General features: G+C 37.9%; 3 protein-coding genes across 4 annotated transcripts in view; 1 reads left to right on the forward strand and 2 right to left on the reverse strand.

The window, feature by feature from the left end:
• zgc:162396 (uncharacterized protein LOC555292 homolog) overlaps positions 1-18,071 on the forward strand; it is a 122,283-nt gene extending 104,212 nt beyond the window's left edge. The window contains exons 1-7 of one of the 2 annotated variants that reach the window (XM_046054093.1): positions 13,887-13,981; positions 14,075-14,491; positions 14,648-14,808; positions 14,909-15,125; positions 15,536-15,636; positions 17,290-17,427; positions 17,591-18,071. In XM_046054093.1, the coding sequence (XP_045910049.1) occupies positions 14,381-14,491; positions 14,648-14,808; positions 14,909-15,125; positions 15,536-15,636; positions 17,290-17,427; positions 17,591-17,681 (819 nt within the window). In that variant the 5' untranslated portion in view covers positions 13,887-13,981; positions 14,075-14,380 and the 3' untranslated portion in view covers positions 17,682-18,071. Of the gene's footprint in view, positions 1-13,886; positions 13,982-14,074; positions 14,492-14,647; positions 14,809-14,908; positions 15,126-15,535; positions 15,637-17,289; positions 17,428-17,590 lie in introns of those variants that run through there. The other variant, XM_046054094.1, reaches the window with a different exon arrangement.
• On the reverse strand, positions 2,188-3,117 carry LOC123973779 (olfactory receptor 142-like). Its single transcript, XM_046054091.1, has one exon. It carries the CDS (start codon positions 3,115-3,117, stop codon positions 2,188-2,190), a length of 930 nt encoding a protein of 309 aa, XP_045910047.1.
• LOC123973778 (olfactory receptor 142-like) lies at positions 6,923-8,161 on the reverse strand. Its single transcript, XM_046054090.1, has one exon. The coding sequence runs from the start codon at positions 7,853-7,855 to the stop codon at positions 6,923-6,925; it is 933 nt and encodes a 310-aa protein (XP_045910046.1). The 5' UTR covers positions 7,856-8,161.
• Positions 18,072-18,201: the final 130 nt, after the last annotated feature.

Genomic DNA, 18,201 nt, shown 5'->3' on the forward strand with positions numbered 1-18,201 from the left:
GTACCTTGAGATCCTCGGGCAGAGGTCTGTTGTCTGTTCCAGAGTCTCGACTGAAAACTAAAGGGGACAGAGCGTTTGCTGTCAGGGCCCCGAGGCTCTGGAACAGCCTGCCCGAGGAAATCAGGTCGGCTGAGTCAGTGAACTCTTTTAAGTCCCTTCTTAAAACATACTTTTATAGGAGAGCTTTTCCCGATCTTATTTGACTTTATTTTATCCCTTTTATTTTATTGTATTTTACTAATTTTATATAAAATTTTCATGCTCTTATCTTTTTTTTGTATTATTCTTTACACTTGTTAAAGCACTTTGTAACTTGTTTTTGAAAAGTGCTCTACAAATAAGGATTATTATTATTATTAAACCAACATTAAGTTACAGATTCAGCCACCTAGAATTGCAGGCCAGGCTGTGATGGGGCCCAGGCAGATTCGTGGCTGACCCCAACTGGGTTTCTGCTGGGTACCTGGCTGAAATTAAATCCTTAGTGTAAAATGTGGAATATTTCTGGGTTACTTTCTTACTGCTACAGCAACATGCTGGGACAAACTGACACAATGTTTTTTACACACAAAAAAAGAAAAACCTTTTTTGTGAAAGAAGCCAAGACTGGGTCAAGTGCACAGACTGTACTAGTCCCAGGGACCGTACCTGGCATTTTTGTGGAGGCCATGGCTATCCAAAGGGGTATTAAATTACCATATACACTAAAGATATTTCATGTAACCATTAAATTGTTAGATAATCCAAAATATTTTAAAACTATCAAAGCTCATTATTTTTTAAATGTAATTTCATCCTGTTTTTATTATTTTTTTTACAATAACTGGGGTTTCATTTTTATTTAATTATAGTAATAAAATTGGTAACACTTTCTATGAAGGTCATCGTTATAATGACTTATGCATATATTTATAACACAATATAATGCGTCCATAAGACATTATAACAGTTGTTATAATCACTTACAAACATGCATTAGGCGCTATAGCAAAGTTCATAACGTATTATGACCTTTTGATTTAATGTTTTACAACTAATAGTAATGCAAGTTTATATCATTTCGCGCGGTCTTCTCTTGAGCAATCTCTCACCACCCTGACAACGGACAACTGGATGTAATTATGTTGTATTTTTGTGCCAAACTGCAAAATGTTCAAAATTCATACAGATTGTTCATGAAGTGAAGAAACATAAATAAAAGTTGTTTTCCTGCGCAAAATGTGTGTCGCTTTACTTAAAGCAAACAATTACGTGTTATAAGGTCTTATAATTAGTTCATATGGTATTATGTCCACCTGTAATATATTATACAGGGATAGATATTTTAACACTTTACTTAAAGCAAACAAAGACGTGCTAACAACATTAAACATTACTATAAGCTATTATTCCATTTTATATCACCAATTCTAAATTGTGACTAAAGTGTATTTATAACGAGGCAGTCGGTGGTTATAATGTGTTATGGAACATGGTCGGAGATTCTTGCCGCATGTTGATATAAACTGGTATTACTGTTAGTTATAAAACATTAAATTAAAAGGTCATAATACATTATGAACTTTACTATAGCACCTAATGCATGTTTGTAAGTGATTATAACGACTGTTATAATGTCTTATGGACGCATTATATTAAATAAATATATGCATAAGTCATTATAGCGATGACCTTCATAGAAAATGTTACCAGTTTTATTTCTATAATGGAATAAAAATGAAACCCCAGTTATTGTAATAAAAAAAATGTACGCAGGATAAGCGGTTGACGATGGATGGTTGGATGGGTATAGCAATTTTTATGTTAAAATAATCCAGTGTCTAATTTTTACCCAGTGACTTTTTCATAGGATAACGACACTTTTTTTTGACAAACTCTTTCACAAAGCTCTTTTTTATGTTTTAATTCCTTACAACATTGAATACAGAGGAAATTATTATTTTTTTAAATTGATTAACAGAAAGAAATACTTACAGTAAATATCTACAAATTGATTTAAATTAGAGATTTTAAAAAAGTAATTGTTTGCACAAGTATTCACTCCCTTTACTATGACACACATCATTGCTGCCGCTAGTTGTATAAATATATTTTAGAGTGATGATGAAAGAAGAGTATAGATCAGAACAGGTTCTTATAGAGGCTGCACAGATTTTTACGTTGGCTTTATATTTAAGGTTTAGTTTGTTAGTCAGGTTTTGAGCATGATAACATTCTTAAGATACGTACTTTAATTTCTGGTAACTTCAGGCCATACACAACAGGATTTACTATGGGAGGAATAACAACAAACTCAAGTGATAAAATGACAGCTAGAAATGGATTCAGCTCTTCGAGATTAGTTCTGCTGAGAGCAATATCACAAAACACAGTAATGGAATAATTGACAAATGTAGTAATGTGTGGCAGACAGCTTTGTATGACTTTGCCTTTGAACTCTGCGGAGCGTTTCCTAGAAACAAGGAAAATTCGTGCATATGTATACAAGACAAAAACCAGGGGAAGAAAGACGGTGCTTATGGTCATAAACATGCCAACAAGGTTATTAATCACAGTAGTGACACATGACAGTTTTACAACAGGCCAGTTGGAACAGAAGACCTTTGATATCTTATTGCCACACAATGGAAGTCTGGAGGCTAGATAGACAGGGGTTGCAACAGCAATGACTGGATAGATCCATGCCAAGGCGACCAACTTAGAGACCACCTTGGAGGTTATTTTGTTGTGGTAATGTAAAGGTTGACATACAGCAACATACCGATCATATGCCATAATGGCTAAAATACTGAGCTCGTAGGATGCATATGTGTAAATGACATAGATCTGAGTGAAACAAGCTGATCGTGAGATCAAATGAGTATCAGACACAAGGTCTCTGAGAAATCTGAAGATGAAGCCAGCAGAGCCGTACAGAGAGTTAATAGAGAGACACATAATAAAAATATACATGGGCTCATGTAAAGTTTTCTCTCGTGATATTACCACTATTATAGTGAGATTAGCTGAGATAATAAAAGCATACAACATGAAACACAAGACAAATGCTGGGTAGCGGTAGTTCCCAATGTTCAATATCACAAACATGGTGAGGTTGAAATAAGTACTGTTTTCCATTTACCCAACAGACAGTATCAGTGATTGACGAATAAAAAAAAAATTACACAGCTGGATACTGTGAACAGTTACCATGCAGCTGCAAGTTCTTGTTAACTGGGTTGGTTTTGACTTTGAGAGCACCGAACCAATTGAGAGAACAGAGATTTCCACAGTGATAAATGATGCAAAATGATTACAAGTAGGTAAGAAACGTGTGTTAGACCTGACATTAACAATAAGCAGATATGTTTAACCAAACTGTTAAAGTCTCAGTTATACTTACTGTATAAATGCAGTGGTTTCACCACTACTGAATGTTCCTCACGTTGTGCTTTGACAGGAGCAGCTGAGAGCCCCTTGTCGTCTTTTCAGTCTATGCTTGTCACACACGATGATGTAATTGCAGTGATCACTGGGGAGTTTAATGTGTGCTAAACACATTAACACAAATTTCACATAGCTTTGATTGAAAACATTTGCTGATCATAATAAATATAAATCGCGTATATACAAGCAAGTGTATATACATTTCTACTAACTATCTAACGGCAATATCAGGCCAAAATTGATATCACACATTCACAACCTGTATTCCCACTGAGTTCTGATGAAGAAGATTAGAATGAACAAGAGTTTTGAGTGTTGTCAAAAATGTATTGACAGCACAAGCTACTTCAAAGCCCAATTTCTGAATTAAAACTATGAAGCATTATTCTAGGATTTGTATTATCAGCAGTACAATTCTGATATGGCTAATGTTTCTATTCCAACTACTACATACTGGTGGCTTATGGTTGTTAAATGTATGCTAGTTTACACTTATGATGAAAGGTTGATTGCATTTAATTAATCAACTTAGTTTCTTAAATCTTGGATTTATTCAAAACATTTAAACATGCACAGTGTATAAAGCCATGCTGGCAGCATTAGTCCAGACTGAAATATCTCAACAGCTACTGAATGGATTTCCTTGACATTAGGCGAACTACCCTAACTTATCTAGCTTCACCTTGACATTTGTGGTTTTGAGTGCCGATTCTAAATTGACACGACATACAGAGCAGCTTTTCCCCCCAAGCTATCAGACTTTTAAACTCTAATTCATGCTAAGCACTGCTCCACTGACCTTTTTAATAATTTTAATAATTGCTTCTATATTGATGTAAGTTGTTTGCTACGTAGCAGAAGGAAGTTACAAACTAAATTTCACTCTATAACCTGTTGTATTGTGGCAAAATAAATCTACATACCTACCTACATTTGGCATAAACATTCATGTCCCCCTCAGGATCAATTATAATATCTTTGTTCAACATTTGAATTCGTCCAATCCTAACCAAGTACATGCAAAACCAATAACATTTTTACCAGCCTCAGTTGCACTTAGTGCTAGCAAATGTTTGCATGCTAACACGCTAACCTTACATGGTATCCTGGCTCGTATGTAGTTGTGAAATCAGTTTGAGTTGCTGTTTTATTGAACTAAGGCGGTAGATCAGCCTCTGTTTATTATCAAATTAGGTCAAAGCCCAATGGATCTCTTGAATGCATTAGTTAAACTACAGGAGACTATGCTACACTTGAATATGAAATTTATACAATTTGTCGTGTAATGTTAGGGCAAAGAATTGGAGGACCTAGTATGGCCTCTCAGGGCTCCAGACAAGCTTTTCCACTAATAGCACTGGTGCTACTAACTCTCACAGCTGGTTGCACTGGCACATGGTTTGGTCGCCCCCCCGCCCCCCTTTTTTGGTACAGGTAGTAACCAATGACTGGTGAGAAATGTGGAGGGTCTCTGTGTTTTGGGTAATGCATTAGACCCAGCAAGTTTTGTGTTTCTTACTGTTGTTGTGCAATTTCAAAGTTCAAAGCAAAAACTGTGTTGACCCGGTAACTAGTTTATTCCAATAAAAAGGCCTATTTGATGCCCTGAGATGAGATTCTCATGAGATGAGAATGTGTTGTTATGTAGTATTGTACTCAAAAAGAGTTGAGGCTGTAATTGGTGCCAAAGGTTCTTCAACAAAGTATTGAGCTGTGAATACTTATGAACATGTGCATTTTTTGTTTTTCATTTTTAATTAATTTGCAAAGATTTCAAACAAATTTATTTTACGTTGTCATTATGGGGTATTACGCCTTTCGCCCATTGTCAGCTGTGATTGGCTCCAGCCCCCCCGCGACCTGTACGCAGGATAAGCGGTTGACGATGGATGGATGGATTATGGGGTATTGTTTGTATAATTTTGAGGAAAATAATGAATTTCATCCATTTTGGAATAAGGCTGTAAAATAACAAACTGTGGAAAAAATGAAGCGCTGTGACTACTTACCGAATGCAGTACGCACCCAACTTCCTACTCCCCTTAATGTTGCTGCTAAAACTGTGTCCAGGTTTACGTGGATTGACACTGCTGATACACAGAGTGCTATTTATCGTTGGTATGGAGTTATCATCATTATACAATATCAAAATTAAAACATTTTACCCAACTCAGCACACCTCAACAGTACACTAACTTCAACAATTTCAGCTTCTGTCCACATCTGAGCAGAACGAATGCCAAAATCATAGACAAACTCTTTATAAAACAATTCTGTTCGGTCTCTTAAAAACTGCTCCATGGACAACAGTCTCAGCTGCCACTCATTTCACCAGCAAATGTTGATAGTGGACACTTGTATGTGGCCTGTGTGCACCTGTCAAGGATGACCAGGCTCATGTTAAAATAGGTACCCACTGTAATTTAAAAAAACTACCAGCGGTACCTATGAGTTCTCTTTAAATTCCTCCGAAACATCAGATTGTTGCAGCAGGCCATCCCGTACAAGGTAAAATTAAAATAGGTATCAAGTGGTAGTGTAGAAATCCAAAGCTAGTTGCTGTTTGTGGGGGTTCAGCAAACGGTCAGTTCATGATTCGAGAGAGAATGATCAGAAGATGATCACAGGTGGATATTAGTGAATGTTTACATTGTACACACTATCTTGTTTGATAATGTGACCTTTTCAGTGGAAACAAAAACTTACTCTTAAACCACTTCCTCAGTGAACAAGAGACAACCAGCAAGTTAGTAGCACGATCATGGCAGTTAGAAGTTTTTCACACCTTGGCTATGATTCGCAGTTAAATATGTTGCTCAACAGTGGGGAGAATATGGTCTAGACCTGCTCTACATGAAAAGTGCAACGAGATAACTTCTTTTATGAATTGGAGCTGTATAAATAAAACAGAATTGATTTGAATAAAGTCACTTCACATTACCAATTCATCTGGATCTTAGTTTGACAGGTTTAGTGCTCATTTGTTGTTTTAAAGGGGACATGTTCACACAAATACTTCGAAACCTTAGTCACACAGTTTTTGTTTTATTTCTTAGTGTTAAATAATTTAATCAGAAGCAGGTCAATGACATATGCTACAATAATAGGATGATATACAGTACATTTCAAGTTTCATTTCAATGATTTTATTCCTAATCACAAAAAGGCAAGCTGTCAAGTGACCACACAAGGTGCATTTTGTGAATCACATTTTATTTACATAAATTATCTCAGACACACAAATGTAAAAAATATAATTCACCGTACAACTGACTAAACTATCGGCTAAATGTGATTGCAAAAGAATTGCTAAAAAAAGGACATATTTTAAGTATCATCATTTCAACCTCAATTTAGAGTACTACCAAATAAAAGGAGGCATATAATTCAACACACTAAATCTAACACACTAAATCTTGAGGATAAAGGATGTTATACTCACGTAAAGGGAATCCTTAATAATAATTTCCTTAATATAGACAAGACAAGACAAAAATTATTTGGTTTTAAAAGTAATCAAATACAGAATTTTGTTGCGAATTTTGGTCAATTTGAATCCATAAATGAGAGGATTCATAATAGGAGGTATGACAAGAAATTCTATTGCAACTACATTTTTAAAGGTTTGAGGTAAATCTTTTGACCCAAATCGCATATTTACGACATCAAAAAGTATTGTCACAACAAAAGTCATTAAGGAGGTTAAATGTGGCACACATGTTTGCATGAACTTTGCCCTGTTTTCTGCAGAATTCACACATGTTTTAATGAGATACATGTAAGACCAAACAATAAATACACCATGAAAGACATATATCATTAATGTTATGTATGCTACAATGTCATTAACAAATGTTTCAGCTGGGAAACAAGCAAGTTTAACAATAATCCAATTCACACAAAAGAGTCTGGCAATATATGGGCTGCATAACTTTAATCTAGATGCTAGAAAAGTATTTGTGGCTACAATGCAAAAAGGTGTTACCCAAGAGAAACAAACTAACATTAAGACTCTTTGCTTTGACATGACAGAGTGGTACTCCAGTGGTCGACATATAGCCACATATCTGTCAAATGCCATTACTGAAAGAATAGACAGATCACTGCAGGCAAATGTGTATATTACTAGAGCCTGAACAAGGCATCCAGAATAAGAGATCACATGAACAGGAGAAAGCAGATCCCAGAGAAACTTGGGGTAGAAACCTGTTGTTCCATAAAGTCCGTTCATGCAAAAAGTGCACAATAGAATATACATTGGTTCATGCAGGTTTTTATCCAAGATGATGGTCACGATAAGAGAAACATTTACCAGCAAAATCACACAGTAACACAGTAAAGTGAGAGAGAAGAGAGTAAATCTGTGGGTATTCGTTTCATTCAAACCTGAAAGAAAAAACATTGTTATTTCAGAGACATTATCCATCATTGTTAGGACCCTTTACGTGTGATGGGTAGCTCTTTCCCTAACAGTATCACTCTGATCTCCCTTCTCACTGTCATTAATATTTTGTCTGACTACAGAAACACATGACCTGGGAATTCAAACCAACCAATCAGCGTTCTGAAAGAGCTTTCCTCTTTTTGTTCAGTGTGTTGCAATCCACTGTACAAGCAACGCATTAAAAAACTACGGAAACCTGAAGGCAGAAAGAGTTTAATACTCCACCAATGTTGTACATTTTTATGCTTAATTTTATGTCCAAATATATATTTTTCATCACAATACTGTGGATTTGAGGGTGTATTTATGCTACTTTCACTGTCATGGCTGACTACTATTACAATAATCTCCAGGGACCATTTTGACAAGATAATTTACATTAGGCCAGTCTTAATTTTGCTCTTAGATTAGTGTAATCCAAGTTATACTGTAAAATAAAAACTGACTGACTTTATATGTATATATGTATTTTTACAACTGCTTACAGACAAACTCTTTACATGATTTCTTAAACTTCTCACTCGAAGAGCAAAACTACACACCAAATCTGCAAAACCAGTGATCTGCATCACTCAGTTTTCAATTGCATAAAACATTTTTTTTTAAACACTACACACAATTCTCTACCTAACGGGAAGTCACTTGCTTCCCTTTTCCAAACAGAAAAAATCAAAATGCCTAATCTAATGACTAATTCAGCATTATAGTATTGTATTGTAAAATACATATTACTGCTGGCACAATGGCACAAACATTTGAAGATCTATGCCATCCATTTACTGCACTGCATTGTATGAATAAAGTTGGTTGTCATGCTGTACTACAATATTTTGTTCATTTACAGTAACTATGCTGCACACACTCACACTGTTCTTGAATTTTCTACAGACTGGAAAGGGGTATTAACCGATTCTAATCTAAATTTTGACAGTTGCCTCCATGAAGCCAAACTTTTTGTTTTTACTATGAACATCTGTAATACAGGACCGGGTCATTTATTCAGCTTGTAGATTCTGCTGGTGTTCATGTCTACACACTCCATTATCCACGCAATATTTTTTTAATAGTTTATATTTTGATATATAGATTATTGTTCATAATGTTCATAATGTTGGCTGTTAGCAGTTAGCTCGGTGATGTGGGTTCTCTATAAAAGAGACGTGTTTCCATTATTTTCGGTTAAAGGCAACCTCATAATTAAAGTATTTACATATAGCACTGATTCAGCCATTATTAAGTAAACCATATTACTGTGTTGCTTCATCTCTTTCAATGAAAGTATGTCAGCCTTTGGTCAGGTTACAGAACAGCCAGTAATGTTACATACAATCAGTGTTGGTGACTAACTAATTATATAATTTACTTAGGTAAATTAATTACAAACTAAATGTAACTGTAATCCATTACTTTCAGATACAACATCAGAGGGCCAAATTAACTGTAAATCACATCTTGTATGGGCAACCTCTGAAATTAGGTGAGTGCATGTGATTGTCTATATTAACTAGACATCAACATAGTTTCCAGCAACATAGTTTCCTGCAAATATTTACAATCCTGTCCTTGTTCTTATTTCTTTTCCAGATAGAATATGTGAATGGGTGTGTGGGAATGTAAGGTATGTTGTTGTAAGTAGGGACACGTTACTTAAAAATTGCAAGCTAAAACATGGCCATCATGGGAACAAGTTCTGCCTCTAACACCAGGAATCCACTGATTCCGGCTAAGGCACGTTACAGCTGTGTCATGGTTTGGATGCGTCCAGAGCCCGGTGTCAAAGTCCACTGGAAGCGACTCAGAAGTGTTTCAGCAGCAGAATGTGCAGCCTGCTCCACGTTATTGACTTTTTATTAATTGTGACCCTGTTTCGTTCCGTCAACTTCAGGCATATCCCACAAGGAACATTTCAAAATCAAAGCATTTTGCCTGCCTGATTTTGCTGAAATGTTGAGATTTTGTTGATTTGGTAATCAGTGTTTTAATTTTTTGCTTCTACTATGATTAAGTAGGCTACGTAGTGAGTCTCCATGCTGTTCTGTGTCTGACCTCCTGCCTGGTTTGATCTGCTCTGTGCTGCTTGATGCGGCTTGTGTCAAAAATAGATCTACTATCTATTCTTTGAGGAGCGGAGCAGAGAGCCACTCCTGGGACGCATCTGGTGGACTTGCATTGACTATAATGGCCGATTAGCTCTGGCAACCGCGGCGCAGCTGTAACTAGCTAAAATCCACTGACTCCGCATATGATGTCGAGATGTCGAGTCCCGTCCATCTGAGAGCTGTTGTCTGGGATACCATTACATTTAGTCATTTGGCAGACGCTTTTATCCAAAGCAACTTATATTTGAGGAACAACATACAAGCATCAACATAGCATAAAATACAGCATGAGATTTGCAACTGACAATACATTCTGGTAAGGGCAGCAATAAATAGTAGTAAAAGCTAATAGTGCGTATCACATCAATGGGGTAAATACCCAGGGAATAAAGTAGGAGTTACAGGAGGTACACAAAAAAGTGTAATCAATACAAGAGAATTGTAAGGAGAAGAAGAAGAAGAAGAGCAGAGGAAGTGCATGTTTGAGGTTAGGAGTTAGAGGTGTTATAAGAGGAAGTGTTCTCGGAAGAGATGAGTTTTCAAGAGCTTCTTGAAGTTAGAGAGGGACGCTGCTGCTCTGATGGCGTGTGGTAGCTTGTTCCACCATCGTGGTGTCACAGATGAGAACAGCCGGGACTGAGATCGCTTTGTGTGAAGGGATGGCAGAGCCAGGCGGCGTTTGTCGGAGGAGCGCAGTGGCCGAGAAGGAACGTAAACTTGTATCATGGAGTTTAGGTAGATGGGTGCAGACCCAGTAGTCACTCTGTATGCAAGCATTAGTGACTTAAATTTAATTTGAGAGGCCATGGGTAGCCAGTGGAGTGACATGTCTGTAAAGATTCTCAGTCATCCAGGAGGTCAGAGTTACCCAAAGAAGGTTAAAGTTAAGGGCAACTGGACTTGGTTGAGTGGAGTGGAGTGACATGATTCCTTTTGAGCTGATTGAAAATCAGATGCGCTGCTGCGTTCTGAACCATTTGTAGGGGTTTCACCGCACAAGCTGGAAGATCTACTAAGAGGGCACTGCAATAATTGAGGTGAGAGATAACCATGGCCTGTACCGGAAGCTGGGTGGCAGGTCTTTTGTTATGCTGTATAGAGCAAAGTGGCACAACCGAGAGACAGTAGCAACATAGTCTGAAAAGCACAGCTGGTCATCAATCATGACACCCAAGTTTCTCACCACCCTGGTTGGAGTGATGGTTGAGGAGTCAATTTGTAGTTTGATATTATAGTGGATAGATTGCTGGGCTTGAATGACCATGAGTTCAGTCTTAGGGAGGTTTAGTTCAAGGTGGCAAGCCTTCATCCATGCAGAAATGTCTCAGAGACAGTCCATGATCCGCACCAAGACGGTGGGGTCGTCTGGCTGGAAGGATTGGTAGAGTTGCGTGTCGTCTACATAGCAGTGGTAAGAGAAGCCATGTGATGATCGACCCCAGAGAGGTGGTGTAAATTGAGAAAAGAAGGGGCCCTATCACTGAGCCTTGGGGCTACTAGTGTCTTTCAGATACAGACTGTTTTTGAAATGAAACAGCAGTTCAGGCTCCAATTCAAGGACACAGACTTTGGGAATGAATGTGTCAATCTTATGTCAACAGTGAAAGCAGAAACAGGGATACTTTGAAATTGAGTTTTTTTCTGTGAAGAAACTAGCTTCAGTATTCCAGAAATGCCACCACCATGTAGCACCACGACACCAGTAACTTCACCCACTACACTCAACCCTGGAGCCCCCCAGGGCTGTGAGCTCAGCCCCCTCCTGTTCACGCTGTACACCAACGACTGCATCCCCCAACATGGAGAGAACTTTGAGGACGACGCCACCATCATCGGCCAGATTTCAAACAATGATGAGACTTCATATCGGGAGGAAATTCATAATCTTGCAGAGTGGTGCTCAGAGAACAGCTTACTGTTCAACGTCAGCAAAACCAAGGAGCTGATTATTGATTTCAGGAAAAAGGGGATAGAGACACACACTTCTGTCTACATCAGTGGTGCTGAGGCGGAGCAGGTGAACAGTTTCAGGTTCCTGAGAATCAGCATCACAGAGAACCTGACATGGTCATCTGGTGTTATGAAAGTAAAGTAACATTACTTACGCAATTTACGTAACTTAAATAAAAACTTAATTCAATGGTGACTATTTGTTTCACATGGGAAACAAACACCGGTCTCGTGGTCGAAAGTCGAGGCGAGAAGCAAACAGCTCAGGCAGGCAAAAACTGGCAGGTAGCAAAAAGCTAAATCGCAAACAGGTTGGCTGGTATGAGGTAACATACTCTATACTTCAATACAATCCGGCGAAGACTGGATGTGTTGCTGCTCCTGATGCAGTACAGGTGAGGTGAAGACATCAGAGGCAGGTGTGTGGGGAAGCCAGAGATGGGCACGCCCCCCAAAGCACTGCCAGAGAAGCGACCAGGAGATAAACACAAGACACAACAAAAACACACCAAGCACCCAGCATGTAAAAAAAAGACAAATACACAATCTCACACAAATAAATGAAGGCCGGGGATTCGTGAAAGCTATGGGGATCTCCACTGCGTTACAAACTGACGCTGACGGGTCTTGACCATGCATCCATTTGTGACGACTAGGGAGTGAAAACAGGTTGGCGACACTTACGACTCCACTCATGGTTTCTTTGGGTTTCCGAGAATTGTTTTGTGGCACCATTTGAAATTGACAAAATCATTAACCCCACTGCTGTTAAATTGAAGTTACCTGCCTCTACGAAGATTCATCCTACCTTCACATGTCTCTGCTCAAACCTGTCTCCTCTTATAATATCAACTCATTGATCAATGAATCAATTTGTTGACAGTGAGAAAAATATAGAGTTACTCAGAGGCATTAGAAGAATTATGAAACACACGTGATGAAATCTTTTGCTTTTCTTTCAGACCATAACACATTTTTCAAAGCTACTGGTAAGGTTACTGCAATGACTTTTATTAATTTCCAGCCCACTACAATGCCCACCACTGCCATGACTTCCCTAACATATCTTCACCAGGTACTGAAACTGAGCTTGCAGACTAGTGTCACCGTGACTGGCATGTTTTGGGCAAATTTTAGTGAAAGAAAAAAATATGAAAACACATGAGATAAATCTGGAATTAGCTCAAGACCTCTGATGCAATGTTTGATGTCAAGACTAATGAGAGCCCGTGGGATGGGACATTGTGTGCTTTCTTTCTCCAAAGGTTATTATATTGTAGAATAATTAAGTTGGAAATGGTCAACAGGTCATTATCCATCATCCCTCGAGAGCAATTAAGCACGCTTCGCTACCCTGGAGGGCCATCCTGGGTAACCAAACCAAAACAAAGATGTTTTTCAGTTTAGCACATGGTCAAGAGAATGAACAACAAACTTTGACAAAAACACAAGAGTAAGCAACAATAGGTTTAGTCAGTGGTTTGAAAAGCCAGAGATGACTGACCCAGTGACCCCGCACAAGTTTGTAGAGACAAGTTATGACAGTAGTAGTCACAAACCTTTTCTTGCAATGTACTTTGCACTAAAAGTGACCTGAATTTCTAGAGGTACTGAATTGTACAGAATTATAATGAACGACATGCCAGATTCTAAACCTAGTCAAACATGGCACCACATATGGGCCAGAAGTGGCTCACATTTGGTCATCTGATCTAAGAACATAGCCAAATGCGCTGGCAGTCAAATAAGAGCATCTTCACTAGTTACATGGTAGGCTATTAGGTGTTTTTAAATAAACAGGAGCCCTGCAGAAGGAGCCCATCTTCTCATTATTATTATGTAGTTGCAGATATATTAGTGCAAAGTTTAGAAAATCTTTAGATTGTGATTTCATTGCTGAATTAATGAATGTGTCAATATACAGCTGTTAAAATACAATCTGCAGAAATGCTCTGGCCATGAAAGGGTTAAGCAAGAGGCCCTGCCTCTGTGACGCAACTAATCTGCAGCTGAGTTGCAGACTCCTGGCATCTACAGAAGTACCAGTTTTACTTTCAAAGTTGTAAGTGTATTTGTACGATGTAAGAGACTGCTGCTTGATTTCCTTTGTAACTGACTGTTTAACGCAGTGATTATTTCCTTGTGTGCCTGCTAGATATCAAAAAGATGCAGAAAAACTACACTTCAAGAAGTGGATGAAGAGTTAAATGCTAGCAAGAGTGCAAAGTGCGTGCTTGTCCGGGTAGAAAACAGCTTTAACAAAGGATCAAGCAGGAAGATAAGAAGATACAAGACAAGAGAGAAGACATAAGCTAAAAGGAAGCAAGGAAACAAACTGAAGAGAAACAAGACCGGAGAGTGAAAAAGAACAAAGACGAACAAAGGAAACTGTTGAGGAACAAAGGTCAGAGAAGGCAAAATTGGCAACAGAACAGAGAGAGAAGAGTAAAGAAACACCACCATGTCCCACCGGCTGTTTGAGGGGAAGGCTCATGCCTCCATCTACCAAAAGTATCGATTTACTCCTCCAGATGAGGTCAAGAACTATATTCTTCAGTATCTAAACAAAAGGGTACGCAATGGCAACATGTACTGTAAATATACAGTACATTGTGTTTAATAGTGTACATAGCGCACTTTAATATGGCATTCTGAGTAAATGAAGCAAAAATCTGCAACAGTCAACATAACTGACAAAAAATCTCTGCATATCTGTTAACACCCACAGAAGGGAGAGCCACATGTACTGGCAGTGGATCTGGGATGTGGGACAGGTCAGAATTCCCGGCTACTGGCACCGTACTTCCAGGAAGTGGTGGGCATTGACATTAGCGAGTGTCAACTGGAGGAGGCCAGAGCTGTGCCAGGGTTTCCTAACGTCACATACAGGTAGGAGCGTGTGTTTGTTACTCTGGCATGTGTGGGTGAGACTTTTACATGATAACGTTCCAGAAGTATTTGGAGAGTGTCTTGTATGTTGCACCTGCAGGAAGGGGGTAGCAGAGGTCCTTCCTTTTCCAGATGGCTCAGTAGACTTGCTGACAGCAGCGTCAGCAGCCCACTGGTTTGATCAGTCGAGGTTCCTAGTTGAGGCAAGTCGGGTTTTAAAACCCCGGGGTTGCATGGCTCTGCTGGGCTTCTGTGACTCTAACACCAGACTTCACTACCAGAACTGTGGAGAAAGACTCACTCACATCTATGAAGAGGTGGGTGTAGATTTAGTTTAATGGGAGTCGTGTTGAACCTTATCAGCAGTGCAATGCTTTGTTGACACAGAGCGGCAGTATCAGCTCTAAACTTGGGAGCTAAAACACACTAAAAAGTTGGGCTAAATAAATATCATAGTTCAACAATTAAAAAAAGAAATACCACAATTTATCTCTCAGTTTTTCGATGCTGGTGTCAAGCTGGTGGTCAGCTTAGTTTAGCATAAAAACAGGAAGCAGGGGGAAACACCTAGCCTTCTGTCCAAATTTCAAAAATCAACCTATACCATAATATGTATGTATATATGTATCGTTTGTTTTATTTGTACAAACAGACAGACACAAAATACATGCTTTACAAAGTCAATGCATAATGAAAGAGTTAAAAATTTCTATAAATTCACTTCCAGGTGAAGCTGGCGCTGTTGCCACACACTAGCAATCAAGTAGCTGTATCTGAGGGTAAGCTGGAAGAGATCTACTCAGCCATCCCTTTTCCAGACAAAGAGAGGTATTAACACACAAACCCTTCCTGTACCTAATCAAACATTAAACACACCTCTGTGATATCTAAATACAATACAGTTGCCTGCTGGCCCTTTAAAGACAGATACAGGATTAAACCTGAGTTAGGCTATGTTGGAGAAACTAACAAGAGTCAAATTAAAGTCCAGAGCCACTCCCGCAAAACACATTTTCAAGCACAGTGGGTGCACGGGCAGGGCATGGAGAAGGATAGTGTAAGTAGAATTTTGCGCCCCTTTTTTGTCAAAGACAGGATTAGTGCAAAGCTGAAATCATAATCTAACCTTTTTTTGTGTGTGTGTTTATTTCAGATTTATGTAAAAAAGAACATCCGACAAGAAAATTGAATCAAGTAGACAAATCAAAGTGATTAGAATAACTAATAAATGAATAAAAAAATGTATTAACAATAGTTACAGCCCAAGACTTTTTAACTCTTGTCAATGTCCATTACATATTCGAAAAGGAGTGGGAAGACGAAAAAAAACTGATTTAATCCCACCCCCTATCCACAAATCAAAAGCTTACATATAATCGACCGGCGTTCCAAATATTTACACATCTACTTTGTCATACCCCAAAGCAATTCAAAATGTACATCAATTATTTAAACAAGGAAATTTCAGGAATTTCAGCAGCTCAGAAAAAAATGAAGTAATAATAACAACACAATGAAACTGAAGATAATTACTAGCCCCAAAACACTCTGTGATTATTCACCCCCTTCTTCATACCTGTAACCATTGAAAACCATATCTTTATACCTGATTTTAAACTGATTTATGTTTGGACATTGCTTTAGTTCCTCATTGAGACTGTACCGTAGCTTTACTCCAGAGCTTGAAATGCAACAACTTTTCCTGGTTGTCCGTATCCTGTTTGTTTTGAAGAAATCTGTGAATTTTAATCATTTTGACTGTAAGAATAATGAGTGTGATCCCTATACGCAGCGTTGTGAATAATTCCTATTGATCTTTTTTTGGAGAACAGAGAATGAATGTAATGAACTTTTGTAGTTTTGTCCCCAAATCTTAAAGTAAATTAAATATGGTAAAACTAGTGAAAAGTACAACATGTGGAGTGATTGTTGATCCAGAACCTGCTTTGCTTTGTTTAATACTGCAATTGATATTGATAGTTTGGATTGTACATGATTAATGTGTGATTTCCAACTGATTCTGTCATCTATAATTACCCCAAGAAATTTATTTTCATGAACTCTATCAATTATAACCCCATCTATTTGTATGTTCACCTGAATATTCATATTGCAATTCACAAATAACATTATTTTAGTTTTATTTAAATTTAATGATAATTTATTTCTATCAAATCATATTTTTAATTTCTTCATTTCTTTAGTGACATCCTTCACTAGTTGCTGTAAGTTTTCACCTGAACAGGATATATTTGTATCATCTGCAAATAACACCATCTTCAACAACTTAGATACTGAACATTAATATACAAACTAAACAGTTTTGGTCCCAAAACTGGTCCCAACCTTGTTCTTTAAAACAGAAAGGCTGTTATTATTGCTAACTTGAATCCATGTTAAACGCAAAAAATTGTTTTATATCAGTATTTTTGTTATTGTGTATGTAATAATAATAAATCAATATAATGATACTCTCAACAGGATTGAGAGTATTCGGGTGAGCTCACCAATCTCTGTGAGGAACCTGGTGGGTTTCATTGAGACCTGGTCCATGTTCCAAGCTTCCAAGAAAAAAGATCCCCAGACTGCTGAAGACCTGCTGCTCAAGACTCAGAAGAGGTCACCTATCCACACACACACACACACCACAAAATGTACATGTGTAATTGTAATAATACAATATTTATCCTTCAGTCATCCATTTTGTAAAATATTAACTGCCTGCTTTTTTTTCTGTGGTGCTCTACTGAGCTGATTAATGAATCACTGCACTGCTTCACAGGTTTCTGGAGGAGATGGGAGTCACGTCTCCTGACACTGAAATAGAGCATGAACTGGAATATTTCTGTGTCCTGGCATCAAAACCACAATAATCAACAATGTGGCATTGAGAGAGAGAGAGAGAGAGAGAGAGAGAGAGAGAGTGTCAGATATGCTGCAGTTTTCTATTTGTTAACTTAGGAGTGTGCTTGTGATTGTCTTGTGTAATGCAAGTGGATAAGTCATCTGACAAATAATTCTGATCAGACTTACAATATTATCCCTTAACACTGCTTTTTGTCATAGTTTAACGAATAGTTTACAGTTGATGTACTTGTGTGTTGACATATTCATCAATAGAACATTTACAAATGATTTCATATGTACTGAATTTTGCTTGTAAGTAAATTTTGTTTCTCAACAGAACAGCTGATCCCTTGTAGCCTTAAACGCACACTGAGAGGTTATATAACTGAGAAAAAATAAATTCTTTTGAAATATAACATGCCTACTGTTATTTCACAGAAGGGGTGCTTAGTTGCTTTGGTTTAAATGAAAAGTCAAGTTTCTTTTAGCCAAGCCCATTTACTTGTTAGAACTGCTTTTGTGCCCTTTCTTTATTCTCTGCTCTTT

The sequence above is a fragment of the Micropterus dolomieu genome, linkage group LG07 (assembly GCF_021292245.1).
Source record: "Micropterus dolomieu isolate WLL.071019.BEF.003 ecotype Adirondacks linkage group LG07, ASM2129224v1, whole genome shotgun sequence".
NCBI classification, from domain to species: Eukaryota; Metazoa; Chordata; class Actinopteri; order Centrarchiformes; family Centrarchidae; genus Micropterus; species Micropterus dolomieu.

Coding starts and splice junctions, on each gene's coding strand:
- LOC123973779 (XM_046054091.1), bottom strand. CDS start 3,117: ATGGAAAACAGTACTTATTTCAACCTCACCATGTTTGTGATATTGAAC.
- LOC123973778 (XM_046054090.1), bottom strand. CDS start 7,855: ATGATGGATAATGTCTCTGAAATAACAATGTTTTTTCTTTCAGGTTTG.